General features: G+C 45.1%; 2 protein-coding genes across 3 annotated transcripts in view; one reads left to right on the forward strand and one right to left on the reverse strand.

Annotated features, from left to right (window-relative positions):
- Positions 1 to 26,823, forward strand: part of coro7 (coronin 7) — a 93,910-nt gene that overhangs the window by 35,410 nt on the left and 31,677 nt on the right. The window lies entirely within an intron of this gene.
- vasnb (vasorin b) lies at positions 12,406 to 14,639 on the reverse strand. The gene has a single exon (XM_076085961.1). The coding sequence runs from the start codon at positions 14,600 to 14,602 to the stop codon at positions 12,527 to 12,529; it is 2,076 nt and encodes a 691-aa protein (XP_075942076.1). The 5' UTR covers positions 14,603 to 14,639; the 3' UTR covers positions 12,406 to 12,526.

Raw genomic sequence — 26,823 nt, forward strand, 5'->3', positions numbered from 1 at the left:
TACATGGATGATGATGAAGAGGTGGTGTGCCGTCTCCAATTTAAAGTCAGTGGATTTTCTCACCCAGGGATCCCATTGCAAAAGTCAACTGAAAGTGGTTCCTGTCCTGGTCTATTATCTATTGAAATGTGTGTTGGGGGGGGGGGGACACAGGGAGAGCTTTGCCAATTCCATTAAGTCCAACATAGGGGCACTCTTCCAATGCACTTTGTATGTGTGTGTTGAGGAGTGCACAGGTGTTTCTCACACAGCTGCCCAATTGTGAGCTGGAGGGGCTGCATTCCTACTGGCAAGCTGGTCCGACACACACACACACACACACACACACACACACGCACACGCATGTATTCTCATTGGACATGCCATGCTGTCATATGCACGTACATGCCTGGACGGGTCTTCTTTACCCTTTTCAGCGCACGTAGACCATCGCCAAACAGTATTCATCATCACTCGGCAGGATTTGACAGGTGGAGTGACGTAAGCCAAATCATCCGTATCTGTATTTAGCCGTGCGTTCAGGCGCAGCATCGGTGATACTTTAACAAGATAGAAACACTTTAAAACAAACAGTGTGAATTCCACATCTTCTTTTCTTTGTTTTCATTTTTGATTAATTTGCTCGTCAGTTCAGTTTAAATGAGTCGCTACATTCTGAGTGTAGTCACAATGTCTTCTGTTGAAAGATATGTCTCTCTCTATCAGCTTTATTCCTTTAGGGAGTGTTTTGCCACTGAAACCCAGACATTGTAAAGCAGATGTGCCTGCTCAGTTTGGTACCTCCATGTTTGCTGTATCCTGCTGTTTTCCCTTTCCAGTGGGTTTCTTTATAAGCCAGCTGTGTGGATTATGTCTTGGAGTGAGAGTGAAAGAGCAACTCTTTCACAAAGCACCTTGGACAAACATGTTTGACCAAAAGACCAGCCCGGAGACAGAGGGAGGCCCTGTCGCTGGAAAATATTTAAGGGACCACTTGTTCCTCAGAGGCCGGAGGGACAAAGCTTTGGGATCTACCGGGTCTTTCACTCTGACCTGCCTGGGTGGCGTTCTAGAGGAGCAGAGCTTTCATTAGCACTCGACTGGAAAAAAAACAACACAGGCTTGATGGACCGATGGCGAGAGAAATTCATACAGACGTGCACTGGTGAGGTGGCCTGTGTTATTCTTAACTGTTCTCCACACATCCTGGCCATAATGGCGCGTCCACGGCTGAGTCCCCACAGCTTCACAGAAGCAGTGGGGACTCACAGCTGTGAGCTGGCAGACTCCCCGCTCAGCTACGAGCTAGCTACTGTGCCAGCTAACGCACGCCTATAAACACATGTTCAGTCATTTGTGTCTTCCGAACTTCAACGCTAGCCTTTTGTCAACATATGTCTTTACACTTTGAACTGACGTCTGACCTCGTCCGACCTACTGGCCTGCTGCTCTGTTCCTTCTTGATCAGAGGAAGAGGTCATGTCACGATGTTTTCTTGAGTGGTATCTGTCTTTGTCAGATATTAGCAGCCATAACAGTGTGGCAAATGCTGCCTGATGTGACGTTTTGTGCTTTTGTGCGAGTGGTTTCGGAGCCATTTTTGCCGTAGCAAAGAACACTGAAGATCTGGCTTTTTATTCTTTTACTCTTTGCTCACACACCCTGTTCACAATGCCTTTATGTCTAACGTCCTTCCTTTCTCCAGCCTGTATGCCATACTATGCCCATTCCACTATTGCTGTTATTCTATTTTTTTTTTTCCTCCCCTTGCTCTCTCTCTGTGTTTTGACCATAATTAAGATGGGGGATGCAAGACGTTGAAACTGGAGTGGAACACCACTTCCTGCCAACCGCGCGCTGCAAAAACCAAGATTGCTAAAAGACACACAGTCTTTGAATAACGCACACACGAACACACGCAAGCATCTCCCAACCTAAAATCCACAGTGATTGGAGTAGGTCCCATAAAAATTGATGGAAAGGATGCTTGTAGAGACAGAAAGAGAGACGGAACGAAAGAAAGACGGACAGAAAAGGAAAGTGGGAAGAAACAATGTGTTGGCTTCTGGGATGGAGTTGGCACCGCATGCTCTGCTCATGACCTTCAGTGGGTTTGTGTAAATTATATCCTTTTTCAAAGGGAAAATATGTTGCGGTTGAACCGGAGAGACCCCCCCCCCCCCCCCTCCCCCGTTCTCTTCATCTATCTGCCGTCATGCACTCTTTTTCAGGAGTGCTCCATCCATCTTCCAGACCCTCCTTCAATGTCTTCAGTGTCTTCATGTCTTCGCCGTTATCTTGCATTCGATACTCAATCCTTTATGAAGTTGTTTCCCCCTTTGGTCACACCATAATAACTCCCGTCCTATTTCGTCCATTCATCACTTCTCCATCCTCCATCTCAACCCTCTACTTTTATGTCTTCATATCAGCCCCCCCCCCCCCCACACTCCTCTCCTTCGCCTCCCTCCCTCCCCACAGTTATGCTATTTTGTGCTGTGCCTGGAGGATACATTTAGCTTGTGGTCACTTGGTAAGTGATGGCTACATTAGTGTGTGTGGGGGGGGGGGGGTCTGGTGAATCGCTACCTTCTCTTAGCCACAGTGGGCTCCATGCGGGCTGATGCAGACTTTCCACAGGGATGAACCCATTGACTCGAGGTGCCCACTGGAGCGACCGGCGTCCGTGCCCACAGCCTGGGCTGGCAGGCACCCACACAGGCACGCGGCGTCAGCCTGCCCAGCGGGTGTCCCATGTTTATGTTTGCCTTGTGCGGTGGCTAGATTTTCACTCTGTTGTGACCATCGCACCACCCAGCCCAGCACACTACCCCCTCTCTCTCTCTCTCTCTCTCTCTCTCTCTCTCTCTCTCTCTCTCTCTCTCTCTCTCTCTCTCTCTCTCTCTCTCTCCCAAAAATGCCCTCTCCGACCCTGGCCAGGCTTCGGGGAGCTGTGGGCTGTAAGTGGCCGTTCCGTCACATCCGTCACTGCAAGTGGACCAGGTCGAGGTCTGCTGTGGCTGCGGGTCCACATACTGAGGCAGTGAAGAGCTTAGGCCATACTTAGAGGGCCATATTGGTGGTTTAGCGTGTTTTAGCTCATGAAATACAAATTGAGTATACTTTAAATTACTGCCTATCATTTTCCAAAAACATACCATTGACTTGATCAGTCCAGCATGAAACTCAACTTGCGTCAGAAAGTTAAACCTTTGCAGTGACCATTTTTAATGTAAAAGATGTGTTATTGTTGCTCGGCACTGCGGCTGCAAACTGTTGCACTTCTAACAAATATTTCTGAGCTTTGACAGGCGTTTATCAAAAAGCATTAGATCCACGAGCTGAGTTCTGGGGAAGACTCACAAAAAGCAAACGTGCATCATTTATTTAGGACAAAATGAAATCACACACGACTACAAGAGTTACACATTACTTATTTCCTTGTGGTCCATTGTCCATGTTGTGAAAATAATTACATTTGACACAAAATATATATATATTTGCTTCTTGCAAATTCTTTTCTCGGTTCTTGTTTTGACACATTTTCAATTTTTCTGTGTTCTGTAATCTCCATCATCAACAGGATCTACCTTGCTATTAAATACGGTTTATTTCAAGCGCGTTTGAGTTTGCACAAGCTGACCTGTCAAATTTTGACGCTGTAGACTTGAGATCTATAAAAAGTCTGTGTGTCTTTGTCACCGTTTAGCCCCGACAGCTCAGGATATGTAAACCAGCTTCCTAATTACCAGACAACCCGTCTGTAAAAATCAACGTTATCCTGGTCTGCTACTCATTCACCAGCTCACTCCTAATCAGCACCCAGACACTTGTGCCTGTCCAGACCCTCCCTACGGACAGGATTAGCAGATCAACATTTTGAGCGTAATGACTCACTCCCTCCCTCTGTGTTATTAGCGGTTAGAAAACAAACAGGTGTTTGTTGGCCGGCGGAAGTTGACGGGCCCATTCCTGTCGAGTTGGAGTTCACATGCAGGGGTCAGAGGTCAGGTGCCCCCCAGCCCTGTGGCAGCAGCATGTTTGAGCCGGCTATTATTATGATCCGCCGGTGAAGACTTGTGTTTGGGCTGGATGTGGATATGTGTTTGGGGGGGGAAATGGAATTAGTGTGACTGATGTGGATTACAGACGTCAACCGTTGTGCCAGAACACATTAGGACAGCACACTCTGTGCACACACGTAGTTTAAGGCGATTGTTTAACGCATCTTTTAACTGGTTACTAGCTTGCATCATTCGTTTCAAAGCTTTTTGTGATGTTATTCCATGTTTTGCACATGAAAACAATGCATACAAAACGTACTTGTATCATCTAATCCACTCAGAGACGTGTGGGGGGGGGGAGATCCCCCATCCCCCATCCTGTGAGAGATACAAGTATGTAAATCATGCTGCCTACCACGGAGACAGCATGAGCACCTACTGTGATGAAAAGGATTCCAGGCACTTAATCCGTGCCTGTCGCCACCCTCTACACACACACACACACACACACACACACACACACACACACACACACACACACACACACACACACAGAGCACTCAATTGGTGAAGAAATTATTTAAATCCAATTTGAATAATATGCAGTATTCCTCCTCTAAGTGCCAGCCTTTAATTAAACTACTTAAATTCTCTACTGGTGGCGTTTGTTTATTTCCATAGTGTGAGGTATAGCTATTTGTATTGGTGTTGGTGGAGCTATTAATTTGAGTGGAATGTTGTTTTTTTTCCCTCTCTTTTCACTTGCCCGTACCCGTCCAATGCCCACCCACGTTATGGCACAGCTCAGCTCAGTTTGAGACTACACAGGAGCTAAAGCCACAAAACAACGTGGAATCTGCAGATGTGTATACACAGTGCAGCCATGATGCAAGTAGAGTTTGAAAGTTAGCGCAGGATGTGTACACAGCAGTGTTTGATGAATGTCTGCTGGTGTCTTGAGTATCGGAGGCTTTCTCCCCCGTCACTGTGCTGCTCTTAAGTTATGGACGTTACGCTTCTGCTGTTTTGTTAGTGGTTCAGGTTCTTGGCTCTTAAAAAATTGCTGTCTGGGAAAAAGGAAAAATGGAGAAATTAAGAGACTGGAGGGAGAGAGGGAGAGGAAATAGTAAAACGATGGTTTCCAAGTCAAACAAGCCACTGTGTCCAGATCGTTTGCCTCCTGTTGAAAGAAGAAGCGTATAAGCGCATGAGAGATTGTTTTGTCTTATTTCAGTTGTTGAGATGGGAGATTTGGGTCGGAATTTTTTTTCAGGCAACCCAGAAATGATGACAGCTCAGTTACTGTCCCGTGTTCCTCTTCCGTTTGAGATGGTTTTGGTTGGAAGTGTTGAGGTTTTGGGCCCCCGACAAACAAGAAAGCATTGTCTGAAGGAGGCCTGCCCGGCGCTAGTGCACGGCAACTGTAACTGTTGGTGACAATCACCGGAATTCACCACTGAGTTTGGGCCCCTTTGCATTGCCTTTGGTGTTTCTAACTACCGGCTCCATGAACAGCTGCTCGGACCCTCATCACTTCTAATCACAGCTGTTTTCTTACAAAGGCCACGAGAGGCCAGCGACCTTCCTCAGGGCTATCGTGACATCCTGACCTCACTCATCCCAGAGAGTCTTGGTGACCTCAAAGGAATTTAATTTAGAAGTTTAATTGTGCATTTGCATCCAGATGTTTACAGCGAGTTTTGATTCAGTAAAAACAACAAGCCAAGAAAATCTGCCCTCCAGCCAGTAAAGTTGGAGAGTGCTGTAAGCTATTCTTACTTGTGCTTACTCCAGTACTGGATTTGATTAGTTTGAAAAACGATACGCTTGAGCTGCGAGCTTCATCTTCGGGAGCTTATTTGGATTTGACCGACTCTTCTAGCGTTTTTGAAAATGGAGCAGTTCTTAACCACTATATGCTCGTACTTGACCTCCTCCTGCACCCCTTTAACCCTCAACGACCGCCTCTCTGTCCACCGCCTCCCCTCCTCTCCGTTAATACCATTACTCATTTGCTCATATTTTTCTAAATAAATAAAGTTCCTCCACCCGCCGTCCCTCCATTCCTTTGAAATGAGTTGCACACTTGAGTTGCTTTCCAGCGGTGACAGGCTGTTCTGTTTAGGTGCTCTTCAAATCCACTGCTGTCTGTTGGGGACACACACACACACACACACACACAAACTCACTCAACACCTCCACTACCCATTTCCAAAGACGGGTAAGCATTTCACGGCATGTGGCCCCGCTTGGACTCAGCCAGTAACGGCGTCCCTCCACCTCCCTCTCCTCTCGCACTTCATCATCGCTCCACCTCTTTAATTTCGTCTAATTCTTTCCATCCTCTCCTTCTTATCTTACAGCATTGGCTGGATAATCGTTCTCCATTTCAGGTTTCCCCATTTGATGTTTATATTTTGCATGGAGTCTTTCAACACCGTGTGCTCGTGAAGCTCGGCTTTCTTTCTACTTCTATAAACCTACAGTAACACCAGCCTAAACCTTTTTGTGGCACTAAATCATATTTGTCTTTGGGGTCCCAAGGTCCTAAAATACTTCATTTCATTTACAGCAGGTTCAGTAAAATGTGGATGAAGGGGTCAGTGAGTATGAAGACACAAACAGTCATTTTACAGTAGAGAGAACACTGCACTGTTCTCCACAGACAAGTGAGACTGCAAGATGAAGAGACAGAACAGTCTTTAGGATGAAGTTTTTTAGATGCTGAGTTGGGACCAGGTTTCTCTACAGCGGTTGTTAAACTCTAAACTGATATCCTCATTCTTGGATGCAGCCTCAGGAACGCAACCAAATGCACATATCAGCGCCTCCCTCGATTGAACGTGGCCCAAGGCAGTTGCCTATACTGTATTTTGCTTAGGCCAAAGGCCGGCCCTGCATAGAGCCATATTCACACTAATGTATGACCCTGATTCGCTCCGATTATACATTAATTACCTGCCAGCTTACATCGTCCGATTCCAGTATGAAATGATAATGAGGCGGGTCAGTCCATATTCTACTGAGGGATGGAGACAATGAGTGAAAAAGACACAAATGACAAGCCTGGGATGGAAGAAAATATTTGCACTAGTGAAATCACACTGCAGTTTGTTTTCTACTAATCTATTAAACAGCACTTGAAATGAATTGCATGTGTGCCTGCTAACGTACGGCGCCAAGAACTAACCAAATTCAAATTCTTCCCTTTTACTTCTTTTTTTTTTTTCCTGTTTTTCTTTCTCCCTCACCTCTCTGCTTTCTGCACACTGCTTTTTGTCAGAGCAGCATCTGGGCCATCTGCTGGCACGGACTGGCAGCCTGTATGCATGACAGGACTGTTATTAGTGCTTCAGAAAGATGTAGAGGGAGGGAAGGTGGGATGTGGGGCAGGAGAGTTGGAGCGAGTGCTGTATAGGGAAACAAGCAGAGGGCCAAAGAACTGGAGCCAGAGAAACCAGGTTCCAAAAACAAAGTGGTGGTGTGTTTTCTCTGCTCAGCTCTTCTTTTCCGTCTCTACTCTTCTACTCTCTGTTGCTTCAATTCCCTCTTTTAAACTCCCCGGCGCTTGTTGGTTAGCACGTAGCAACATCACAGAAACTGAATAAGAGAATAAAAGCTTGAGATTTCAAATTATTATTTGTGTTGGGAGGAATTTTGAAACTTCTTTTTCTTTTCTTTTTTTTTGTAGTTTATGACCAGTTCAATACTTCATCTTGTGATTTTCGAAGAGTTGATTTCATGCTCCCAACTGCTGACTGTAAATATTCTTGGCTGATGTTGGAGAGATGGTTTGAGGTTACTGGGGGGTCAGCTGTGCTGAAAGGGCCGGAGGGATATTTGGAAGATGGGAAAACAGAGAGGCAGAAGAAAAAAAATGAAGTAATTTGAATAAGATATTGGGAAATACAGAGCAAATACAAAAGCTACTTGCAGCCACATCACCTGCTGCTTTAACACATTGTCCTTGGCTGCATTCTAGCCGCTCTGAAGTTGAGAAACTTAAAAATAGAGAGTAAGAGAGAGAGACAGAAAGGAGGGGAGTGAAAAAATATTTACTTAGAAATAATTCCGTGTGGAATTTTTTTTGGGGGGGTTGATGATTGTGAAAAAAGGTCCCTTGAAACTACAATAGGGGCCTTTGAGCAGCGCAGGCTGAGTGCGAGTGTAAAAGTTGGACCTCATCCAGGGACCAGGTTTCTCTTAAAACCAGGGAAAGAAAAGAGGGACTGTTTTATGGAAGGAAAGGAGAGAACACACACACACACACACACACACACACACACACACACACACACACACACACACACACACACGCTCTGTTCTCCTTTTCTTATTTACATACATGACCATTTGCAGATGCCTGTCCAGAGAGAAAGACAGAAACATGCATGCATTCTTTCAGCTGCAGGTATTATTATTATTATCTGACGTCATCTACGTATCCTATCAGTCCTTTTACATGGAGTCCACCCAGTGTATCCATTATTTACGTATGGACAGACATACATACAGACGGACTCCTTCCATTTTATTCAGATGAGAGGCTGAAACAGGCTTCATTCCTTTACAACTTAAACAAATGTGTTTTCATTATTTTAAAATTTCAGGACGCATCAAGGTTCAAGGTCTAGTGTGTAGGATCTGACGACATTTAGCAGTAAGGTTGCAGATTGTAACCAACTGAAACTTCTCCAGGCCCTTTCTAGAGCGTATGTGTATACAAACGGCTCATTCTAAGGTAACGGATACACAGCGAATCTTATTTTCAGGCGATTGTACACTAAAGGAAACATACTTGATAATATTATATTCTATTTCAGCCAAATCGATCCACCAAATGCTACACGCTGTTCCTTTAAAACAGTGGAGGAAGGACAAAGACGTTTAAACGTATTGACCCCCCCAGGAGGTTTCTCCTTTTTATGTCACTAGGAAGTTTGCTCTCTCTGAGCAAGTAAGTTGATTATAATAGGGCCTCCATGCCAGGAGTGGTGCTGTTTTATGGGTTTGTGTTGTAAACGTGGGACCTTGCACAACAGCTCCCAGCTATGGGCCAGTACATGCATGCATGCGTTTGTTTGTTTGTGGGCGTACGTGCGTGCATGCTGCATCAATCCCATACCCAGCATCCTTCCTATAAAACGTATGGGTGGTCAGCCTATTTATTGGGCGGGTTTGCAAACAATGCTCACTCATTAGGCTGAGACCAGTGAGTCATTTTCAATGGTTAAATACAACTACAACCTTAACGAGTGTTTTCAATCATAATCTATATTTCCATTTTGCCTTCAGCTCACTGCTGGCATGGAAGAATTCATATTGTCCATTGAAAGCACACATTGCACAGTCTTTAGGATGGTGGTGCACTGTTGAATGTAGCAAAGAGAATCAAATACTTACACATTCATTATTAATCACCTTGGAAATTGGGGATGGATGATTTTAACAATATTTACCCATGCTAGCGGCATGGTTTTTTAGTTTATGGCCAAATAACTAAAGAACTGATGACATTCTCCCACTTTGTGTTTATTGCTAATTAGCATCCATCAACATGCTAACATGCTACATTATGATGGTGTGCATGCATAGACTGGATAAAAGAAGTGGACGTGGTCACTGTGACGTCACCCATTGGTTTGTGGGCTGCCGTCTTGAAGCTTCGAATTCGACATTTTGTCCCTCGCCATCTTGGATTTTGGCTGATGTCATCGTGTTTTTTTTTTGCAGTAAGTAGTGACACGAGAGGGTGGGGTTCAAGTTTTAAGACGAAAACGAGGACAACAGAGTGGTTTCAAACTGTCAATCCCAAGGTAGCTGTGCCCTAAAGCATACCCTGCGTTATGGTCTATTTTACTCTAAATGGTACCATGTTTTACTAAATGAACATCACGTTGTATTGAAGAGGACTTTAATCTAGCGATTGAGACTATAAACTCATGTTTAGAATGTTAACTGGGTAATAAAATGAAGTGAGAAGTAGTCATTTTTTCATAGACTTCACAACCCCTGCTGTTCATTCGTAAGAATGCCAGTTTAAGGCACTGATCAGAAGTTGCCGCCTGTGTAAACATTATACCTGATTAACATCAGCATGTTGGCATTGTGAGCATGTTGGCATGCTGACATCATTTAGCTGAAAGAACAACCAGTCTGTAGACTCTGTTTTGTTATTACGCTGTACAGACATTAAAGAGGGAGTCTGACATACACTCACATGAATGTCCATGTAGATGTTTGGCACTGTACCAGTATTGAAATGTACTAAGCACAAATACACAAGCACATGTACACACAGACGCACACACAGACTGACTTATGTGTGGTTGAGATCCAGCATAATTACACCTACACTTTGTACCTTTGTTCCCTTCTCTCTTTCTTGGACTCCCCCCTCCTGTGATCTCTCCCCTCGCGCCGTTGAGTGATGGCTTAAAAGGAAAGGGAAGTTAATGACAAACATAATCCCCTCTGTTGCCTGTCAATCTAATCCTTCCTCTTACAAGCAAAAAGGTGGAAACTACAAAAAAAGACAACTTGACGCTTTTTATTTTTGGATATTCATTTAATGATAATATCGCTCTTTCCACTTGTACAAATAAGTTCACAAAATAAAAATAAAAAAAGAATGAATGACAACAAAAAGCTTCCCAAAATAAACAGGGAAAAAATTAACAATCACATCGAAAATAATTTTGGTTATCTTCAATGTATTCTATTTGACAAACAATTATTCCAGTTGCATTTGTTTGTGTGTGTTATAAAGACATGTTAGCAGGGAACTGTTAATTGTGCACTGGGAATACTGTAGGTAGGTAACGTTACTGACATTCACAGATGTGTCTTTGGTGTGTTTGCCGATAGATAGAGTTGTTTGGGGCTTAAAGTACTCTTTGACATGCTGGCAGATAGAGGGTAACTGATAGTAACTTGATGTCTGCAGGTCTTTGCACAAGACTGAACACGTACTTGCATTATCACTGAAGTTGACAGATCTACACACACGCATTCATTCACACACACACACAAAGTTACTTTGAGTCCTTCTTTGCCCTATATTCACAGATTTGGATCTCAGCACTCTGTGTCTGCATAATAACCTTCCTGTAGATCTCCCTCTTTGCAAGTCTCATTGTCCTCTACACAACAAAAGAAGTCTGCACCTCTCATGGACATAGTCTTGTTAGGTGTAAGTGAGCGAAACTCACTTACTCAAGGGAAACACAATACTCAACCACTATTTGCTTTGCTTGTTGTGGGCCAGGCCAAGTACCATGATGTACATGAATTGTAGTTCCGGGATAAAACTGAGTTTCCCCTTGCAGTAAATATAAATAATAAATAAAGTCTCTAAAGTTCTTTTGCTGTATAGTGATTTGAGTGCTTACTGTAATTAAGGCAAGCTACAAACTGTATGGAGTTTAGTGCAGCAACGAAACAGAAGGGGTTCATTCAACTGCTTCCCTCTGTACCTTTTGTAATCCCGCTTACCTTCTCCCTTTGTGGTGGCAAAGCAGACTGAGGGCTTCAGAATCGAGAAGGGGGATTTAGTCTTGAGTCTGTCCAGACTCACATCTACTTAGCCTGTCTGACATTCTGGGGGTAAAGCCCTTTGATTGACTTTGCTGGTACCAAACGAGTTTTAATCTTCAAAGATTTTAATCTGCTGTTTTGTCTGTTAGTCACAAGAAGTGTGTGTGTGTGTGTGTGTGTGTGTGTGTGTGTGTGTGTGTGTGTGTGTGTGTGTGTGTGTGTGTGTGTGTGTGTGTGTGTGTGTGTGTGTGTGTGTGTGTGTGTGTGTGTGTGTGTGTGTGTGTGTGGAGACTATAGAGGGCTGTTAACAGTCATAATGTTACACAATACAAAATAACAAAGACACAGGTATAAAAAAACATACATACAAAAACAAAAATAGTTTAAAGCCAAATAAAGAATACAAGCATCAGCTATTTTCTCTGCATAACTTCATTTGGTGTCTTAAAGGTCATTCACAGCAAGCACTGATCCCTTTGGGGTAGTGCTGAGGAGTTACAACATGCAGCAACAACAATTGCTGATATAGTGTTTAGTTTGGCTGTTGTGACGGGGAAAGGGCAACACAACCCCATTTCAGTGCACTCTCCTTTCTGAACAGATAAAGGAGGGCCTGAGGTCGCCATGTCTCTTAACCCTAGGTCTCAGCCAATCACAACACAGCATCAGTCCCAGCATCACAGCATGGGAGATGAGAGGTTGCCATTCCGGCAATGTGAGTGAGGCAATATTATTGAAGCAGAACGGATGTAAATGGAGTAGAGGCACTTTCAATGCTTTTTAAAGTCCAAACCAAGGTTTTTGAACATGTTTAAAGTCTACTTAAGACAACCCGAGGGCATTGAGTTAAATATATGTCCAGTTTCTCCTTTTATGTTTGCCTGGTCAATACTGTGTCCTCCACTTTCACAACTGCATTTGCTGCTCTCTGTATTTCACCAGTGTGGAAAACAGAGATGAAGAATAAAAAAAATCCTCCTTTAGGTCTGATTAGTCGAAGCCAGGTGTCAAAAGTAGGAGGGCTTGTGTGAAGTCATATTGTTATTTGATGTACAGTGATCCTGTAGTAGCAACACCTCATACTCCAGATTGCCATTCTGAACAGCAGGTTCAGGGGTCATGGGTTGGGGCTGTTTCTGAGGCAATGCCCCGATGTCCAAACCAGCCTTCACTCCATCCAACTCTAGCTGGGAGGGCTCACAGTCTAGCTCCAGGTGGCCCTTGGCCCTTTTCTTGCGAAGATAGCATACCACTCCCACTGCTATTGCTATGAGTACCAGCAGTAGCAAGATGGCAATTGCAGGTACCAGCATAGTTGTCAGCCTCTGGTCGTCAATCTGTTGACGACGGTTGCTGACACTTTCAGCAACCGTACGGGCTTCAGTGCAGACACTGTCCGTGCCACTAGGGGCACCTAAAGGACTGGCACACACCGTGTATGTGGAGTTGGGCTGCAGGCCTCTGAGTATGTACTCTGGGAAGGATGCCGGCAGGCTGAGTTGAATCGGCCTGCGGTCTGGCCCAGAGAGATTACGATAGGTTAGGCGGATTCCACGGATGTGAGGCCGCATTTCAATGTAGCGGTGGAGGTCCAGCAGGATTGAGGTTGTGGTTGCCTGATGTGAGCTGATGTCTGGTGCATCCACACTGACAGTTGCCATGGGGACGTCAGCTTCAGGTGGTGAAGGCGGGTGATGGTTTTGGAATTCACAATACATGCCAGAGGTGCCATGTGGACAGGTACATTCTACCTGACCATGCTGGTCCAACCGACAAGTACCCCCATTCAGACAGGTGTGAGGGGGACAGAAATGCTGCTCCTCGCCTGGGTCCATACTGCTGCTACTGGGGGATGCAGGGACAGGGGGCAAGGGAGAGTCATCTTTGTCTGTGGGGTTGTCACTGGCCCTGGGGACTAGAATAGCTCTAGTGGTAATCGGGAAGGTAGTGACAGGAACAGGCAGGGTAGTGGTAGTTTTGACTGTACTAGTGGTGACTGTAGTTGTAGTAGGACAGCCAAAATCCCTGTGCTCTAGTCTTTCCAATACCTTTCCAGCATTGATAGGTGGGAAATGGCAGCGGGTCTCCTCTGTTCTGTCCAGGGTGATGCTCTGGGCTCTTAGCCATCTTGGGAACCATGCTAAGTTACAGAGACAGTTGAAGGGGTTTTCTGCAACTGTTAGCTTTCTCAGGTGGGGTAAGAGATGAGTGAACTCCTCAGGAAGGCCCTGCAAACTGAGGCTGCTAATGTCCAAGGTCTGCAGCTCTCCAAGGTTCTGCAGGTCCTGAACCTTAAGAGGGCCCATCGGGTTCCCAGCCAGGTTGAGGTGAATCAGGTGGGTCTCCTTTAGCGCTGAGGGAAAGGACTCAAGTTGGTTTCCTGAGATGTCCAGTTCGTGGAGGTTCTTTAGACTACGTATGAGCTCCTTATTCAGGCTGATGAGCCCCACACCACCCAATTTGAGCGACTCAAGGTTTGGGGTCTGGAGATCTGAAGGACCCAAGGTGGGTAAGACATTAAAACGAAGGTCCAGCAGCAGTAGTCGTGGCATTGAGAGAGCAGGCAGGGATGTCAGCTGGTTGCCCTGCAGTTTGAGTTCCAGAAGGTACTCCAAGCCATTAAAGGCATCATGGTGGATGGTCTCGATATGATTACCATACAAATAAAGGCGCTCAAGCAGTGCCATACCCTGGAAGCATTCCTCTGAAATATGGGTGATCTGGTTGGATGACAGGTCCAGGTTTCTCAAAGAGGTCAAAGGTTCAAACACCCTATCAGCAAGTTCAGTCAATTTGTTCTGACTGAGGTCCAGCATCTCCAGGTTTTCCAGGCCATCAAAGTCCTCAGTTGTCAAGCCCTCAATGCCGTTGGCAAAAAGGTAGAGACTTTTTGTGGATGGGTCTACTTCCTTGGGAATGGTAGAGGAGCGTCTCTGGAAACACAAGATGGAGTCTGGCGTGGAACAGGCGCAGTCCTCTGGGCAGTCACTGGACCAGGTGCCATCAGGAAGAACGAGGAAGAGCAGAAAGGGCATCAGTGGAGTGAGGAAGATCTTCATGGTGCAGACTCTTTCTCTCTCCATACACAGCCTATAACAAGAGAACACATAATCTGTCAATTACCTGCACAATCATCCAGAGGAATATATAGTAAATGCTGACAGATTATAAACACGACACAACAGTAGTAAACATTATATTGCTCGGGTCACGTTTGAGTTTAGGAGCATTCAGCTGTTAGACAAAGCAATGTGGAACAGATGCAGCATAATGTTGAACTTCTTTTACAATCTAAATGTTCTCCCTATAGTATATAGTTTGTAAAACAAGATTAGGTCAGCTATTGATTCACTTTGTGGCTTTTAATGCGTTTCAAAGAGTGAGATTACTATCAAAGCTTTAACTCTGCATAGCCAGTGATCAAAGTCAGTCTTTTGTCACAAGGTCTCTCAAACAATAGGGCTGTAGCCGGGACATCAGGCGTCCCAGGGAGTTTTCTACTAAATTCTGGGAAAAGTTGACATAGTGGCATCTTGCCATGCTTTTCTGGCTAAAGGAGTGCCAGATTCTTCCTGGAATAATCTGTGTAATAGATAGTATTGCGTCATGCCAAAACTGTTGTTTCTAATGATCCTACAGATTTCTAGGCGTGTTTGCACGACCACAGCCACACATGCATATATATGACAATATGTGTTGGAGCTAAATAAAAAAATGTATATTTGTAAGCCACCCACCCACTGCTATTTACTGCACACACTGTGGTTGTAGTGGGCTCACAGTGAACCGTTCTCCCTATGTCTATGACAGACTTCATAGCCTATGAAACAAAAAGGCACAGAGCAGCAACGAACAAATCCAACATGCTTCGTTTCTGAGATATCAAAGTGAAAACAGAGTGGCTCTGAGCATTTTTCTGTCCCTCCAGAGCCACTGAAACAGTGAAAAGCTTCGCACACGCCCTCTCAATGATTCACCGTAAACACTGCTCTTTTCTCTCCAGTTTCATACATCCATACCGTGTCAACTTTGTTTGGCTGTATGTATGCCGTGCTGCACGTGGCCACGCATCTGTGGATGATTTACTTTGTGGCGTTCTAAACTCGGAGAGTTGCTTCACCGATACGCCGAAGCTGCTTCTCTAACCATAGACGCTATATAAATAACACGCTTTTTATGTTGTCATTACGTAGACTGACGGCCGGTGCTGCTGCTTGCCAGACAAGTTTCTCTAATTCTGGATGAAATACACAGAAACCGAAAAGAGTACTGTCGATCATCAGGATGTTTGTTACTGTGATTTAAGCCCATTTCACCTGAACCCGAGCCTTCCAAAACAAAAGCCCTAATAGAGAGTCAACAACTCAGTATTCGAAAAGGAGGGAGGGGATGATGGAAAGGACAGAGGAATGAGGGGAGATAATGAAGAAACTAGTTGCTGACAAGAGTCTGCATGGCAGTTTATCATCTTCTGCTATCTAGTGAGATGGCCTTGGGGGAAAGAGGCAACATCTCTATCTGTTAACCATTTCTCTTCTTCAGACCGCTGTTTTGTCTCGTCTCTTTTTCATACTTTTCAGGGAGTCAATAGAAAGCACTTCTTTGTCCGTAATCCTGAACCAGAGGCACCCAAATACACCCAATATTCCCCTGGTGTCCTGTTATTACTTTAGTTAATGTCATAATCTAAGTTTATTGATTGGAGGCAAGGGGAGTAAAAAGTTGTCCCCAAACATTTTGAACATTTATGACGCCCCCACTGTATGTTCTTCGACTTGAATGCTTGAGGGAGCTTATGCCCTAGGGCTTTGAATGGTGCAATTGTTGTCTTTACTGCACAAATACCTGAATGAAAAGCCAAGTATGTGTGACTTACAGTTTTGCTCGGGGAACATTCCGTTCTTGCACCGCTTTACCTAGGGGTTGTGACCTATTACACAAGATATGTCAAAGAAATAGTTTCAGACATTTTATGTTCCTCATTTCGTGTTCTTTTCCGTTAAAGTTACAGCATTCACATATTTATAATTTGCACTCTTGCATCCATTAGATATACAAACATTGAACCAGGCTGTAGAAATACAGTTCTTGTTTGTTTGTGAGTGTGTTCATACGTGTTGGGAAATAAATGCACATATTTTTCTCCCTCTGTCTAATTGTCTTTCCTATATGCAAATCTTATTTATTTCAAAATTAATGTAGTTGTGTTTCATTTAACTATTGGCATCAATGCCTGCTTAGTCTGTCCCCTGTTAATAGAGAAAACTCTACTTATCTACGTGTGTTACAGTAGCTTCAGAGCAGCTGCCAACTTAAATAATGTATCCTTTTTACAATTAATTTCCTGCTCTTTCCTGTCACTCAGTCTGTTTAATGAGACATTTTCTTTCCCACTGCCTCAAATGTCAGAACTTGGAGAGGAGATGAAGGGGGTTTTTTTTGGTGGGGGGGGGGGGGGGGTTGAGGCGAAGGAAGGGTATCATCTCCTCACACCACAGCTATGGCATGTGTTTTCCTTCTCCTTCAGCATACTTTTCTTTCTGCTCCTCCTTGGAAAGATTCCCTGATGTCTTATTTTTCTTTCTCCAGTGTATAAACTAAAGGCAGTCATGGCATTCCCCTGAAACCCACTGCCAACACCTCACTCTTATTATTCAGATAACTCTTTCAGACAGGGCAGACATGTCATTCTGTGCAGCCAGGCGTCAATAACATGACCCTACTCGAGCCTCGAGGCTTGATTTACCAAAGCAGCTAACTACTTTCCAGAGTCAGCGCCTACTGACGGCACTGAAAAACTACCGGACCTTTGGCAGTCATGCAGAAAAGTTGGACCCGCTAATTGTTGCAATTGTTTATGGAAAGTCTTGTCCAGAAAAAACCAATAACATCTGACGGCCACAGCTTGCTGTTGGCTACAGCTGAATGGGCAGCGGAGGTAAAGGGTTGCAGCTATCCCATAATTTACACACACGGAGAAATTCACTTCAACGGTAGTTACATCTACAGCATTTTAAAGATGTTTTGAGTCATGCCTCAGTGGCCAAGGTAAGAACATTTTAACTGTGGTAATCATTAATAACGTGTTCTTCCACTCTCAATAAAAGGTACTTGCTAGAGCCATATAGGGTTCTTCGGCTTTTGTTTTGGTTCTTAGAGGAATCCGTTTTACCCAGAACCTCTACGGAAAACCCCTCTGTGGTGTGTTGTCCCACTCAGAACCCTCACTGGAGGTTCTATCCGGAACCTTTCTACCTTCTAAGCGCAATAAGAACCCTCCCAGGGGTTTTTACCTGGAGTCTTCTCGTATTCCAAGGGTTTCATCTAGAACCCACCCAGGGTTCCTCATGATGCTTCTAAAGGACCAGGGTCGATGTGGTGCAAGGCAGCCCACAACAATCATAGTCCACAATCACGGTTTCTGGGGTTGTGGGCATTCCTTTTTAACACCTGTGCTTTTAAAAAAGGGTTCTTAATGGAACCTTTAGTCTTACAAAGAACCCTTGAAAACCCAGAAGCAAATGGTTCTGGGTAGAACCTCAGCCCTTCAGGAAGAACCAATTTGGAACCCTGATTTCTAAAAGAAAGCCAAAATGTTTTAAAATGAGTTTCGTAGAAAAGACAGGTCTCAGTACAGAGCTCGGTAATGAAGATGATAGAAAGCATGGCTGCAGTGCACATGCAGTGTGTATGCAGAAGTGTATGTGTACCCATACTTTATGTTAAAGGCTGCCTGTTTAGAACAAACGCCAAAAGAATCCAATCTCATTCCTTCCGGAGATGGAGAAACTTGACTTTGGTACATTATATCCGTGCCAGAGACGACTATGAGGGTTTCGGTGCCAGAACATACAACAACATCAAGGCAGCCATGAGAGGAGAGCGAGATAAAAAAAAAGAGTATTTTCCTTACAGACTCAACGTGGTGATTCTAACGTAGATCCCCGGGGCACAGTGTTTATTTGAGTGTGCCTCATTCCAAACTGGGCCAAGCAGATCTGATAACCCAGCGGAGGAGAAACTGTGGCGGATGGGGAGGGGTTCAGTCAGTGAATACTGCCAGATCACAGATAACACCGTAGCTTGGGAGGTAATAGTCTCCTGTTTTCTTTCTTTCTGGAGAGGAGTGACTTGTGCAGGTCTTATCAGGGGGGAAGATAAGGTACAATTGTGGCGTCACTACAGTTTGGATCCACAGTATGTGGCTGTGAGGCTTTAGTGTTTTGAAGTGTGTGCAGGTGGAGGGCCCGGAGAGAGAGAGAGACAGCAGAAAGACAGGCTTGTCATCATGCATAAGGAGGAATGCCCCCCTCTCCCTCCTTGCCTTCCTCCTCCTCCTCCTCCTCCTCCTCTCTTGAGTTGTAATTTCCTTTTTGCTCCCCTGCGCTTGTTGAGACATTCCTGAGACCGGCAGCAGCTGAGTTAGAAAAAGTGAGTTTGTCTATCTCACTAGCTTGGCATTCAGAGAATAACAGGGAGTCTCTCAGGGTTTATAAACAGACGATGGATTGGATAAATGATGCCTTTGCTGGGCGTTCAAATCTTTGTCACCAGATCTGCTAACTAACAATTCTTCTTGCATCTCTGTTTTCTTAATGCATGAGTCGAAGTTTTGTGGGTTGTATTAGAATAAAACGTGTTGGCTGATGAGTGCGTGGAATCACATCGGGGGCAGTACCGGTAAAGAGAAAATGAAGAAAGAATCATGGGAACGTCTTTGCGCAACACTGAGTGAAATACAGCCCCTTGAAATATTAAAGAGGCGATAAGAAGGGGGGGGGGAGAAAAGCATTTTCCCCTCTCCCTCGGCTCACTTCTTATCCTGCTTTTCTTTCTTTTGAAGATGAGTAGGAGAAGAAAAGAAAAGCAGGGGAACAGTGCAGACAAAAGCAGGTTTCTGTCAGCAGGGGCACCGGGGGTGGAGAGGTGGATAAGGCCCGGCTTTGCGAGGGTGAAGTGGGCTTCAGCAATTAAATCCCGGCAGGCCAAGCGTCAAGAGCCCTTATCTTCAGAGCTGAAGGCCAACACTGAGGGGCAATGAAGGTTGCAAGAGGAGGAAGAAGACTGCAGTGTGTGTGTGTGGGTGTGGAGGAGCGGCAGGTCACTGTGCACTTGCATAATTCAGCAGAGACTACGGGGGGGCACCACGCCAAGTCACAGTAAGGGGATAAGGCTGCACACTACAGAGTGCATACTCCCATCAAAGAGGCCCCTTCTCTTCTGGGACTTAATCTGTGAAAGGAACAATACTTGTGGTATGTGCATTAGAGTATGATCTACGGTGTTGTAGGTCTTGGGGTTCATTTCACTGTGACGCACTACTAAAATATACTACTACAGCAGCTCCTCGTGCAGATTTACCACAGTAGCACAGGGACATTCATACACAATGGTTATAAATGATAATTTTGACAGCCAAAACAAAATCCCATGTCCCCCCCTCTGTATTCGCCCTGTTTCCAATCCCTGGCCCGATGAGAAGACAGAGGACTACTCCTCCTAACACACACTTCCACATCCCAATCCCTGTCTACTGTCGGCAACGTCCCTTCCAAAGCTGGACCTCGTTATCACCAGTCCCGTGTGGGTTATCCGTCAACATGACAAAGGGGTCAAAGAGAGAGTTGGGACGGTGAAACAAGAGTTGTGTCGGATATTTTAGGATTACTTAGGAAGTAGCACAGGAGAGAGAAGGGAGCATGTTTGTGCAGAAACGCGTAACGAAACTATGAGTTTGAAAATGCCCGCTATGTTAATGTGAATCGGTCGGTATGCATGTAATGCTGTGAAGTATTTGTCACAGGTATGTGCTAATTGTCACTCTATCGCAGTGCTCCATTACTGTTGTACCTGTTGGTAAAACTATGTAACTTGAGCAAACAGAATATGTCTGATCAGAAAGGAAGCCATGTTTGAAGACGGAAGCGTGTTTGCCTAATCCTCGTCCTAGGTTTTCCATTTAGGGGCAGCATAGTAGGAATGTAGATTTATTTTACTTTTATTTATACTGAAAAATAAATCTGGTCACGCAACAGCTAATGGCTATTTTCTTTTGTAATTTAGTCCTGTCAAGGTAAGCTGCATCTGTCTATCTTAGAGCTTAGATATATCTAAGATGCTCAAATTTGTGAAAAGACGAGAAACAGATTCGGTGTCTTAACATCAAGGATGGGCTGCATAAAACATACATAATGCCGGTAGTAGCCTTTCTAAAAAGGAGAGCGGGTATTCTAAAATATGCTCTGTTAAATGTGCTCTTGCGTCGAGGTCAGATTACAGACATAGGCAGGAGAGAAGAGGACATGTGGAATTAAAGAGGGATGATAGTTTCATGGTTTTTGCTGGCAATACTCATCTTGAAGCCACGATATCATTGGTATGCTTTGTAGTGGTATGAAGGGAAATTAGCAGCCATAATAGATTTACAATGTTCTGCACAAACAAAGCTTTCCAACTGATTTCAGCCTGGCCACAAGAGAAGAGCCTGTAATAGTCACATCCAACTGTGTCAGTGCTGACTGATATCAAAGGGTTGTTGTTGTTTTAGTCGGCAACTTAACCAGAAGGCAGGTTCCTGTCGGCTACCTCCTCGTTACAGACTTTATTTTTTTTGTTATGCCTTCCCTCGTTCGACGCTTTTTGCTCCGTACACTCCGCACGTCTAAATGAGTTGGGAAAACAGCTTCTTCTTGGTGTGAAAGGCGGCCCTTTTCATCTCAGGATTTATGCATTTAACCAGGCCTGCTCATGAGGACAGTGTGAAGCCTTACCATTAGAGCCTGCAGCTGGGGGACTTGAAAGAGAGCATAATATACAGTCCAGGGGTCAATGGGAGGGTAGTGAAATAGTAAAACTTCACAAAAACAATGTATATTTGTTGCACTATAGGAGGGATACGGGGCAACTCTGTGTTTGGTTTTCTGATCCACGCCGGTAGTTACATCGTGCGATTCCGTTTTGTGCTAAAGAACGTTTTGTTTGATTTTTAAAATAGAACGTTAATCTTAACACACAAAGAAGAAAGGAACCCAAAAGGCAGTCATTCCTCTGGTCAGATAGCATCAGTCCAAAGGACAACCAAGCCTGCGAGGCAGAGAGCGACTCCTTGAGGTCAGAGGTCAGACTCGGATTAATGTTTCCACTGCTGCTCAGCATTCTGTGTCTTCTGTTGTAACCGCGGCCCAGACGACACAGATAACGGGCCCTGTTCGACACGGGGCGCACACCCAGCTCCGGTTACACACAGCGTACACCTGAAGCCTGCTGATCCTCGTCTCCACAACAGGTGCTTTCTCCGCTCCTCTGGGGCAACATGAAACTCAAAACCTCTGGAGCGTGTCGGAGTAAAAGATGCGCCCTGCGCCCAAAGCTTCAGCCTCAGCCGGCTGCACGCCTCCGCCTCGGAGCAGGCGAGACCTTTTCCTTTTATTCCTCCCGTTTTATTTTGTATAAAGGCACACATGAGGGGAGGCTCTCTCTTCTTCTCTGCTCTCTCGGGTTTGCACACAGTGTCCTCTTGTTTTGCCCACTGAGGGATGTCTCAACACTGACACTCGTCTTTTATCGCTGCACCCTGCCCTGTGGCCTCTCGGGACAGATGGCCATTGAGGTCACAGTCGCATCCAATCTGTCTGAGATCTTAACCACAGGACTCTCACATTACACAGACACAAAGGATGTTGGAGCATGGGCCTTCATCTGTTTTATGACTTTACCGTGGTGTTTGCACAACTTTTGTCAATCCGGTGCCTCCTTTATGTCGTCTACTACTCTGCTGAGTCTACCTTTCGACCTGGCTTGAATCGGTCCCAAACAACAACTCTCTGCCTTCTCTCCGTCTCGCTCTCTTTCTCTGTTTATCGTCACCTCTCTCCCAGACACAGCAGCAAACAACACCACTGCAGTAGTAACAGCCTGATGAGTCCAAAAAGGACAACATCACCAGGAAACAGTAAATACGACATCCTAGTGTCACAAAGCTGGACTCTCTCCAGGCCTCGTCTTGTGCATTCATGTCCAGTGTTGTCCAGAGCTTTGTCCTCCTGTTATAGGGACACCCAAAGCCAGCTGGTCTCTCCAAATACGCCCGAGAGAGCCCGGCCTCGAGCGGGGACTGGGCGATGTTTGTGCTGTGTGTGCGCTTGCGGTTAGAAGCGGCTGGGCCGACCAGTTTTATCACTCAGCCACAAGCCCGGAGTGATGCGAACACTTTGACTACCCCTATTGACATTCATTTCCAGTTCCAACATGACTGCAATGTTCGTCTGTCACCTGGCCACTTGATTTATTACCTTTTTTATATCACAGATAAAAAGGTCTTTCCCTCATTGTCAGGACGTCTTTGGACAGAAGGCTTGAACTATCCTTCTTTTGGTCTTTTATACAGAAGATCAAGGGATGGACCACGCTGGATGTTGGCGCTTTTTTTTTTTTGCCTTTGTCCTTTGTCGCAACTGCCCCTGTGTAAGAGTTCAAAATGGAACTCTGCTAAATCAGAGGGTGTGTGTCAGGCGGCAGGCAGGCACACTGACTGACTAGGAGCGGCCGGGCAGCCAGGCTGACTAGCCTTCTTAGACAAACAGTGTCGCACGCACTCGCCGAGGAGACACTCGCACACGCGATCCCTCAACCTGTCTGCTCGTGTTGTCTCTGCGTCCGGATCATCTTTCCACTTACACTCGCATGCTTACTTATCTGAGCCTCTGGCCTCCAACAAGTCAAATAGGCCTCGACCGATTCTGATTCAGTCAAAGTGTTGGCGGTGAACGTGCACACGAAACACTTGTACAGCTAACAGGTGCCATTCTTGTTAGACACATCGCACAATTACTTCTAAGATTCTTTGCCTCGTCACTTCGTCTTCCCCTTGCTCCCTCTGCTCACCTCTTTGCTCTCTCTTAAATTTGGTCGTGTAGCTGGCAAGGTTATGACTGGAATCTGGTGAACAGCCCCGCAGGGCCTCATGGCAGCTATGTAGCTGCCAAAGTGTTCATTAGGCGGAGGACCTTGTGAGGAGCCCGAGGCTAAAGTAATGGAACGGTAAACAGAAATGTAGTGCAGCGCCCGTGCTAACAGGTAAACATGCAACTTATTTACCTTCAGCGTAGAAACTGACAGTCTTGGAAAGGACGCATACAAACTCACAGCTCATTGGCACAGAAGGGTTATATTAAGGCCCGACAGAAAATAAACTTCCACATTTAGCCAAGTCTAAGGCAATAAAACATGGAAGATAATTACTACGTCCGGTAGAGGAAGGAGGCAAGTGATTTATTGATGAACTGGTTGACATTTGCGAGTGCTTTATCGGCTATTGTTCACTATTACTCATAACCAGTTTGGTAGTAATGGTTGAAAGTAGCTCTGGGCGATATGGAGAGATGTGAACTTTCCGCATTAACATTTTTTTTCCGCAGCCTCTATTTTAAAGGCAGGCATTGTGCAGCGCTACCTGTTTTTCAGGCCCCCTAACTTCACACCCCGACGTTTTCTAAGAGTTACCGTTTGTGATTTTTCTTGTCATTCTGGCCTGGAGGCTTTTTTTTCCTTCTAATAAAAATGCGCCACACATACAATGTAAATGTGAAATGAAGATCGCTGCTGCTGATTAGGATGCCACAAAGGCATTCATTGTGAAACGGTTGCCTGTGTTGGTAGAGCGCCAGCGCTGGCTGGCAAACCAGCAGTCAGGCAGCACAGATCCCCGGCCCCCAACCCCGACATGACTCTCCTGCATGGCCTCGGGTTGCCCTGCCTTTACCTCCTGTACTAAGACTTTGCTACCACAGTGTGATTGTCTTCTAGGTATTCAAAGTGGCTACTTAGACACACATCTGATTTGAATAATGTGGTCATATCTTTTCCATAGCTGGAGAACTTTTATATACTTCCTATAAGATTGAATTAAATTCTCGTTTTCCACTGTGAGCTTAAGGAAGTCTGATATCGAAGGCCAAAATCAGTCTTTAATCCGTATAGTTTGATTGTCACATTGACATGCGTACGCCTCTGGCTGAACGAGTGAGCCCTACTATCACAGCGAGTGTGAAGACATCAGTCAGCAACAGTCCATTAAGACAACGTTGACCCTCAACTCCACAATTGCCTGCAGCAGGTGCTCACTGCCGGGAGATTCCTCATACCCAGCACAGACAAGGTGTGAGAGAGAGAAGGAGGGAGAGGAGGGTAGTGACAGAGGTGGAGGAATAAATAAGTCAGCCCTCTTCCCCGTCAGGCTTAAATCTACCGAATGCACACTGAGGAATTAATTGTGCAGTTCTTAGAAGACCATCAAAATGACAATGAACTCCTAATTCCCACACCTTAGAGACAGAGTATGACAGAGTAATCCATCACACAGAACAGGTTTGGATTTATCTGTTCATCACATTGTCACTGTGCGGGAATGCAGGTTGAGTTCAGTTTGATTTGAATCACCTCGTCGTAACAACAGTTCAGACTTTTCAGAAAACGATGCAGACTTTGTGTTTACGACTAAGTTTCAACAGTCAACCATGCAAACCACTGGTCCTTTAAAGGGCCCTTCACCCTGACGCCTGCTTAAGCCCGTTCATTGAGTTTAGCAAAAGAAGGTCTCTTGGTGGTGTTGTGAGAGGGAGATTTAAGCCTTCAGTGTACAGGATTTGTGTCTGTATGTCTGTGCCCTATGGGTGAGTCAGTCACACTGTCATAAATAGAGAACCTGAGACGACCTGTCAGACTGCCACACAGAGAGAGAGAGAGAGAGAGGGGGGAATGAATGATGCTTTGTTATTGAAACAGTGAATGGCAATTTGTCTATATAAAGAGCAGTTTGTTAGCTTTCACATCCGTTCATACGCGTCATTAGCGGAGTACAGTGGATTCCTGAGCTGACCTGTAACACGCAGAACAATGCGTACCTGTGTGTGTGTTCACTGATCTGCTTGTGTGTGTGTTCTGATGTCAATGAGTCTGTGTGTGTTTGAGTATCTGCATTGCACCCTTCTTTGCTCTTCCATGTTTGCTTTTAGGTAAAAGAATATTGACTATATTAACCGACAATTACACATGCTCGCCGTGGTGTCGGGACGTTAAAGAGCAACCGACTGAGTGGGAGAAGTTGTGTTTATGCTGTAACTCGACTTCATGTCTGGATGTTTTAACACACGCAGCTACAAGTCGCATTAATGGGAAACACAGACCGCTAACAGCGCTTCGGAGCCTCGTATCGTGCACGCACTCGTATATTACTGCATGCTCAAACATACATACATTAGGTGTGGCAGCGAAATGCAGGTAAACCACGCGCAGGAATGGCTTCAATTCATCGGTACCGGCTCTGATGTCGAAACTTAAAGGATCAAGGCAGAAACTGTTTATTTTAGCATTGAAGAATTGGATGTATAGCAAATAATCTACAGCACTATAAGCAAATTCCTGAACCTCAACCTCAGGATAAGAACTGCGCACCTCCACTGCTCTCTTCTCTGATTTCCCCTGAGGACGACGGGGCTGCTCAGAGAGGCGTGCAGGAGCTGTAAGGCAATTAGCGAGAGTGGCGGTGTGCGCCGAGAGGGCCGAGGCTACGGTCTTGTCCTGCGCTATGTGTGTGTGTCTTTACAAGCGCGCACACACACACACTTCCTGTCACAGCTCATTGACAACTAGCACAACACAGGAATGAGGCAGGATTGAGGGTGAGGGGGTTTGAAGTATAGAAAAGAAAATCAGAGCGACAGTTTTCACCCCAAACGCGATAACAGGCGATAACCTCAACACATATAGGAGGGTTATTAGTTTAGTTTTTTTATTGTTCTAACAACGTTCTGGGAATGTGAAACAGGCAAAGTTTAAGAATACCATTTCTAACAAACACTTAGTGGGACCTCATACTGAGTGAGAGAACTCCAAACTTCTCTTTTTCCCTTTCCCCTCAGTCTGCAACCCTACACAGCCTCCCTGTATCTATTAAGGTGTGTGTGTGTGTGTGTGTGTGTGTGAGTGAAGAGAGCTGCTCTTGTTCAGAAGGCTCAGAGTTGTGTGAAAGGACCCTGTTGAGGAAGCGGGGTGTTACAGTTAACACAATAAGGACCGCCTACAGCGTGTGATTTGGGTTTATATGCAAATATTCAAAGGAGTGTATTATTATGAGGTTTGTCTTTGCTTCCGTTTGTCTTTGTTTGTTTGTTTGTTTTGTATTACAATGAACAACTACTCCCTCAAGTTAACAGGAGGTTAGTATTCTGGTACCCGGCTAAAGCTCATTCATAATGTCAGATTTAATTAATGGCTTCACTCACCCAGTGAAGAAGCTTCCTCTATT

Source organism: Anarhichas minor, unplaced genomic scaffold (genome assembly GCF_050575085.1).
Source record: "Anarhichas minor isolate MPS153535 unplaced genomic scaffold, ASM5057508v1 ptg000007l, whole genome shotgun sequence".
In the NCBI taxonomy this organism is placed as follows: domain Eukaryota; kingdom Metazoa; phylum Chordata; class Actinopteri; order Perciformes; family Anarhichadidae; genus Anarhichas; species Anarhichas minor.